The 7,687-nt window shown below is 34.6% G+C and overlaps 2 protein-coding genes across 2 annotated transcripts; one reads left to right on the forward strand and one right to left on the reverse strand.

Annotated features, from left to right (window-relative positions):
- Positions 1 to 264: 264 nt before the first annotated feature.
- Positions 265 to 4,268, reverse strand: LOC126055406 (uncharacterized). Its single transcript, XM_064038657.1, has 10 exons — positions 4,129 to 4,268; positions 3,950 to 4,025; positions 3,726 to 3,814; positions 3,352 to 3,463; positions 2,247 to 2,323; positions 1,518 to 1,613; positions 1,329 to 1,404; positions 988 to 1,076; positions 619 to 730; positions 265 to 419 (listed from the first exon to the last, which is right to left on the reverse strand). Exons 1-10 carry the CDS (start codon positions 4,201 to 4,203, stop codon positions 331 to 333), a joined length of 891 nt encoding a protein of 296 aa, XP_063894727.1. The 5' UTR covers positions 4,204 to 4,268; the 3' UTR covers positions 265 to 330.
- Positions 4,269 to 5,227: 959 nt separating this feature from the next.
- On the forward strand, positions 5,228 to 6,974 carry LOC110378741 (general odorant-binding protein 72). The gene is made up of 5 exons (XM_049844450.2): positions 5,228 to 5,361; positions 5,668 to 5,743; positions 5,845 to 5,933; positions 6,347 to 6,458; positions 6,837 to 6,974. The coding sequence occupies exons 1-5, from the start codon at positions 5,308 to 5,310 to the stop codon at positions 6,923 to 6,925; spliced, it is 420 nt and encodes a 139-aa protein (XP_049700407.1). The 5' UTR covers positions 5,228 to 5,307; the 3' UTR covers positions 6,926 to 6,974.
- Positions 6,975 to 7,687: the final 713 nt, after the last annotated feature.

Genomic DNA, 7,687 nt, shown 5'->3' on the forward strand with positions numbered 1-7,687 from the left:
GCAAAAATGATAGCAAATCCTGGTGCGGTTGTTTATAAAGTACACAAATAAATTTTAATTACTACGTGTTTACTTAAGTGTTACCCGTCAAATAAAACAACGGTGGTTAAAGTGACAAGGGGTACTAGAAAATACATAGACACTACATAAAAAATAATCAATAGGTTGCTTAGGCTAGAACAGGAGTTTATATACGAATTAACGTGAATGTACCAACCATTTGATTGATCTAACAGTGAAATAAAAGTAATGAATACAGATTATTTATACATTAAAATTTATTAAATGGAGATAACATTATTGTGCTTAATGTACTGTAAACTATACACGTCAAGGAAAAATAAAGCTGGCTGGATCTTTTTCATACAAACATTTGGCAGCGTGGAATACTTTTTCGCATAGGTCATTGTAATTGTCCTCTGAAAACAATTGAAAAGCAATATTACTAATCAGAATACATAAAAATCTTGTATGGACAAGAGTGACTGGTATTTTTCGTCAATTATTTGATTTTTAGGGACCTTCATAATAAGAAAGATAGAATGTTAAGGAGAAAAATCACTCCTTTTCGAATCTATGGAACGTACTAAAAATACATAATTTGTTTTATTTACTTACGGCTATGTATGCACAAAGAAACGGCTTTCTTCACGGGCTCCTTCAACTCTGGGGGATATAGTGCATCGATCTGTTTTGTTATCAAACTCATGTCTAATTTGTCGTTCTTAACCTGAAACATTTTTGGAGGTTTGAAAAACCCATTTATAGTCAACATTCATTAGCCTCATAGAATTTCGGTGGCCGTATTTACTCTGAGTCATGGAGGAGAGAAAAAATAATTTAATGAGAGGATTTGTAAACTGTGACAAAATAATCAGAAACATCATCCTATGTATGCCTACGAATACAACACTGTATGCAAACCTATTCATGTAATTAATGTTTCAATTGAGGAGTTTTATTAAAACCTGATATTAAGCCACTCACCACTTGAAGATTTTTGTAGATACAAGCAACGTAGCACATGACGTTACGATCTTCGAGGAATACTCCTTCTTCTATTTTGCCGACTTGGTCTGGAAATATGCATATTATCCTTTAACAGAAATTCGAACTGACATAATATAATCGGGTAGTAAATATCTATATAGGTTTCAACACAAAGATAGATTAAACCTGGAGAAGTATATTTCTCATCCAGCTGTGTGCAGAGCAAGGGTTCTACTTGTGTTCATAGATTCGATTATTACCTACATCATAATCCAATATTGATTCATGATTAACATTACAAGATTATTATTGGTCATTTGATTAGTATTCTTTCTTACCTTCCGTAACAGAATTCTTCGGCATACATTGATTTTTCACTAGACTCATCGTCTTTTTTACTTGTGCTCGGCTCATCTGAAATTGTGGAAATTAATTATGTTTGAAGACCATACTTCCATAAATAGGTTAAAAACATATTTTCTATTTCTTGTATGTTCTTAAACATATAAATATTTAGATATACTTACGCCATGACTAATTCCAACACACGTTGCGATAACAAGCAGCCCTAACAACTGATTTATTTGCATTTTTTGCAGATTTATCACACCACTACGTATCTTCTACAAACTGAGCAAAACTGAAACGTATTTTATCAAAATCTTGGAATTTATGTTAAACAACTTTAAATGTAACATATGTTTAGCTTCGGAGACCATTAATTTTGTTCAAAATAACCATACATTAGCTAAACGTTCGTTGATAGTAAAGTCGTTTTAAAGAGGTTTGTTACTACCATATAGTTAAACAATTGTAAGCAATAATTTTTATGAGTACCCATTTGAGAGGACATTTGTCTGTTTTGTCACTGTTATTGTGAATCTCATATTCGGAACAGACGAAGGTTATCTCATAAATAAACATAGAATCTTTCGAGATGGGAATAAGTCAACATACTTATAATATGTTCTGCTTTTTCGTTTCCGGCGAGAATACAATTCAAAAATAGTTCTGACTAAAGGTACCTGTATACAAAACTAATCCGTGGTTTGCGTCATTTTATTGTAAAACATTGCACTAGAGCTCTTTATTACAAACATTAAACAAATGTCGAATGGCGGATTATTAAATTCTAAGAAACTTTACGAGTATATAAGTTTTAAGAGGACGAGCTTAAATTCTTAGAAATAAAACTAGTTGTTGCATTACTGCATATTATTGCGTTCTTTATTGCCTTTGCACGTTCAAGGAAACACGAAATTTTCTGCATCATAATCGTACATGCATTTAGCGGTCCAATATGCTGATTCGCACAAATCTTTGTATTTTTTTGCTGAAAACAAAATAATCTTGATAATAATCTATCTATATATGTATATAAAAATGAAACCCGCTTTCCGCTGTCACGACATAATAACATGGAAACGGCTTGACCGATTTGGCTGAAAATTAGAGGGGAGGTAACTTAGACCTAGGAGAAGTTTTTATCACCATCCGGCTACGGGAAGGGGGTGAAACCGCGGGCGAAAGCTAGTGAATGATAAAACAAATGATAATAAATCTTGTTTCCCAGGATAGAGGAACACTCGATCGATGATTTAAAAACTGATATTTTAAGGGTGAAGAAGGGAGGCATGTCTTATATATCTAATTCCTAAGTTACTGCCAGAACTTAAAAAAAAAAAAAAAACATTTACAGAGCTTACAGAGGCTACAAAGCAATCGTAGTGAGAAAGTCTCTAAAATAATAATTAATAATTTTGAAATTTAAGTACTTAAGTAAAAGATAATTAGCAAGTCGCGAGTTCAAGTTTTCAACATCTTCTCCTTCATGGTCAACGAATGCCAAATACTAATGATTTTAAAGAGCCCTGACACTAAACAGCAAATTGTGCCGAATAAACTATAATTCGGCACCACAAGTACATAACGACTGTCATTTATGTAAATGGCTGCACTTATCTTTGACCTTCTGATATTACCTACATTGTATATAAAGAGGTAATATAAAATATACAATGAAATATATACAATGTTTGCAATTGAATATTAATAACGTGTAGTAGAGTTATGATCAGAACTAGTGCTCCGACGGTCATAATAATAAGCCCTTTTAAACAGGTCTTACATAACAAATTCCACATTCAGTCCAAGTCAGAGGCTGTCCGGCGGATTTGAGAAAACTCTGACACTAGAGATTGTTAGGTGATTAAACCTGCAGCTCACTCGATCAGAAGAAGAAAATTAGAGTTGGTAACCTCATTATCATATTTGCTACTATTTCTCACATTTTTGCGAACTTAGAAAATTCGTAGTTAGACTTTTTGGTTAGATATTTCGAGGAATGATCAATAAACTTACTGATATCTTTACAGCTGGTGGCGGCAGCTTTGACAGCGTCCCTCATCTCAGCTGGAAACATCATGTCCACTTGCTTGATGACTGCTTCGTAACTCAGCTTGTTATTCTTCACCTGTTATGAAAAAAGTTTTTCGAGTAGGTAATGGCATTTACTCCATAAAAATTGTTTACATAATCTAGCAAGCAGCTTTGCTTGTCCAAAGATGGTGGTCTGTGTGAAAGTCGTTATGGCCAAAAAGAATTTTAATTGTAAGATGACGGCAGATAGAAGAATATGGAAGAAGAAAACCTGCTACGCTGACCCCAAATGGAAGCAATGAGTAGTAATGATAAGATTCGTATTGACTGATCTGATATTCGGCAATACTACGTACCACTTGGGTCATAGTGTAAATGCAGGCAACATAGCACATGACGTTACGACTCTCTATGAACTTCCCCTTTTCAATATCACCAACCTCCTCTGCAATGGAATATTTTTCAATAATATAATTTGGTATAAGTTCCTATTCATTTTTATAATCCTTTAATTGTTTTTGCAATTACTTTATCGGATATTCAAGCTAAAATAAATACTGAAACAATCTAAATTACTCACCTTCTGTAACATCGTTTTTGGGCATGCATGATTTTTTCATTAGTTTGCCAGAATTTTTCAATTGCTGTCTTGTCATCTACAAGGAAGGATTCTTTAAATTACGAGAATGTTAAATTATCAGACAAGGACAAAAAATACTTATGAGCATTGCTTAATCGCATAATGGTGAAATGACTTACCCCATTGCTACAGCCAAACAAAAAACAAGAGATGCACAAAATGCAAAATACCGTTCTAAAGTTATGCGTATACATAATTAGACTAACTCCAGCAAAGTATTGCAAAAAACGTTTAGAACTATTTATAAGAAGGCTTTTCCTACTTAGCAAACATGAATGATTGATTACAGAGAACATTTAGACAATAAAATAACTCGTTATTTGAACGTCAATCCATTTCAGAATGTAACGCTAATGATGTCCTTACGGCAGCTAATTTTAATGTCCATTTCCTAGTTCTTCTTATTTTGCGTCTTTTTTTTTATTGTATTGAGTCTAAGCGGTAATAAAAGAAGCACTTACAGTTGATCATTTTCACCATTTCACTCTATGTATTTTGGACAGTGTACCAGCTTCATAAAATTTAAGATCACGCATATTTTGCTAAATGCTAATGTCTTCGTCAAAATCTGTATTCGTAATTTTAACATTGTAAGCTTTGATCAGATAAAACCGTAATCTTGGCACATTACAGATCATTTAATTCAAATTGTAGTTCAAGAACTAGGAAACCTATAACTAGCAATTAACAATTACCAACACGTGCTAAAGCTATTGTGTGAATAGGGTGACCAGGAAAAATGGATCACTCAGGTATAAGTTCGGTTTTGAGACTAATCCAACTTTAATCCAAAAAAATAGATTGGTATAATCTGCCATGTAAGAAACATTTATCTAATAATAACAGCGAACAACAACAACAGAATTTTGGTCTAGGTCGCCATCTTCCAAACCATCTTCGAAAGATGGCACAGCAAGCAGGACATATTATAGGGCACAAGCGTCCGCACTAGGTGCCTCTCTGTTCCCTCACTCCCATAGACTGATGGGACGGCAATCCAGCACCACCGAAGAGATCACACCATATTTACTAGGAATCATTTAGTTGTGCCAAGTACCATATACTTGACTGTTTCTCACCACTTATACACAAGCACATTTCGTTTGTAAGCCTTAGCTGCTTTGATGACACTGTCCAAGAATGTTACTGAAACTATGGACACTTGCATTAATTAGGTGTTAAGGTATCATTAACACATCACCCGTCAAACTTCATATAAAGGTGTTATTGAAGATCAAGGTTTCCATTAAATTGGAGGCCATGACACCACTACACGACACTTAAAAATTAAAATAACGATGCTCCTCATTGAAATTGTGAAGTTCTTGACACTGGTTGCAATGTGTGAAGCGGTGAGTAATTTGTATTATATCGTAATGTAGAAGGAACTTAATGAAAGGAAATCTTAGATGGATTTAAAACACTTGGCCACTTTAGAAAAGGCACCTGGTGATTGGGACATACATATGCCTTAGCGAATACTGCGAATAAATCCAATGTCGGTGAATTGCAAGGAGGTAGGGGAGGTTGGAATAATAAATGTAATATGTTTTTATAGTGAAGTCTTTAGAGAAACTAGTAGTAAACTTCAATAACTGAAGACAAATATTTTTATCAAGTAGGAAAACATTTTTCATCAACATAACGCTAAATTTTAGATGACAATGAAACAAATCAGGAACACCGGAAAAATGATGAGGAAGTCATGTCAACCAAAGAATAATGTTGCAGATGGTAAGATTTTTTTTTCGTTTAGTTTAAATAGAAAAAAGTCAACTATATAGTTTCAACCAATTTAAAATTCTAATTTATTGATCTAAATATTACTTTTTAAGAACAAATCGACCCTATCGCCGAAGGTGTATTTAACGAAGACAAAGAAGTTAAGTGCTACATGGCTTGCATCATGAAAATGGCTAACACGGTAAGCATTTTTTTTATGTTAACTGTTTCCACTAATATAGTATAGTTATCGGCACGAATCTTGAGCTCTGACCTTCACCTGCACAGAAGTAATTTATTGGGTTCCTTTTGTGGTATGAAGTGAGGCGCGGGGGCGGTCTAAAGCGGTGATTGGCCCGCAGCGCATCGCGTCATAGCCATCACTCGGGATTAGTTCTTTGCTAATAAATCACTTCTGCGCAGATGTAGGTCAGAGCTCAAGATTCGTGCCGATAACTATACATAGAATGGGTCGGAGGTACCCAGTAGGTATACTCATATCTACATATTATCATGAACCCAATCGACTACCAGCTAAGCCAAAATCTACGCTACGAAGGCGAACCTATCTTACTCAGTAACTACATCTTTTTATAAAAACAATATCATTTGCAGATAAAAAATGGGAAATTAAATTACGAAGCGGCTATAAAGCAAGCTGATTTGTTACTACCCGATGATATCAAGGAGCCTGCCAAGGAGGCCATTACAGCTTGCAGAAAAGTTGGTAAGACTTTTATCCATACTAATATTATAGGTAAAGGGTTTGCTTGTTCGCTTTCTTGAACCTGCTTCTCTTAGGAACTATTTATTTACTAGCATCACTTGGGGAAAGACTTCAGGGTTAAATAGCCCATGTATCGATGAAAGCTCCATTTTTTATCTGGGTGTGCGTAGTAGTTCCAATGGGACGGGTAAAACCGCTAGCAAAAGTTCTATTCTGAAGCCATACCTCATGTTCATCTTAATGAAAAACCACGTTTATTATTTGTCTACAAATTACCAACCAGAAGTCATTTGGGCCGGCCCATTATTTCAAGTATCTATGAAACCTTCCACTTCCCTAATATAGTGTATGTTAATGACTAGGTATATTTTTTTTCAGCGGATGCCTACAAGGATATTTGCGACGCCTCGTTTCATATCACCAAATGTATCTACACTCAGAATCCTGGAATATTTTACTTCCCTTGAAGAATTAACAGCTATTTTAAGACTTGTAATTAAATTAAAAATAAAGAATTCCTTGTTTGTTTATTTATTTCTCTTGCCTATTAACGCGAGTACGTCCAACAAAGTCACAACTATCAATTTGGACGTATCACCTGTGATCGTTTCATTGCTGTCTAATTACAACTTTACAACAAAGAAAAAAATACACAGCGTTGTAGGTACCTGGTCGACGGTATTACCTACTTCCGTCTAACATGAGAGACGACCATCAATTTGTAGATAATAGCCTGTTAACTTGCAATTTTTCCAACACTTATTTATGAAGGTACATGCGTTTCTTAGAGCTGCTCTTAGAAGATTGTATTACGTCTCGTTTCAATTATGTATGTTCATTTAATGTTTTATCAATGAAATACCTGCAGGAACCTGTTAGTGTAATTTTGAATATTAAAATAAATCTGTAGAAAGAATGCTGCGAGCTGTCGACGATTCAAGCATAAGGTACTGTTACTACGGTTCCTGAACGTATAAAATAGTTTGTTGCACCTTGCCTCTTCTCTAGACATGGGAAAAACGTATCATTGAAAAGAAAAGATTGATATGTATCTTTTGATCACTGGGATATGTATCACTCTTTTGTATCTCTATATCCTTTCGTATCCGCGAGTGACATTGTACTGTTGCTCAGAGTGACTCGCTTCGTTCAATTCAATCCAATGTATCACTAAATCAGTACGAACTAAGAGTGATAGATTCGTTTAGGATAGATAGATTCGTATATCA

This window comes from Helicoverpa armigera, chromosome 16 (assembly GCF_030705265.1).
Source record: "Helicoverpa armigera isolate CAAS_96S chromosome 16, ASM3070526v1, whole genome shotgun sequence".
NCBI classification, from domain to species: domain Eukaryota; kingdom Metazoa; phylum Arthropoda; class Insecta; order Lepidoptera; family Noctuidae; genus Helicoverpa; species Helicoverpa armigera.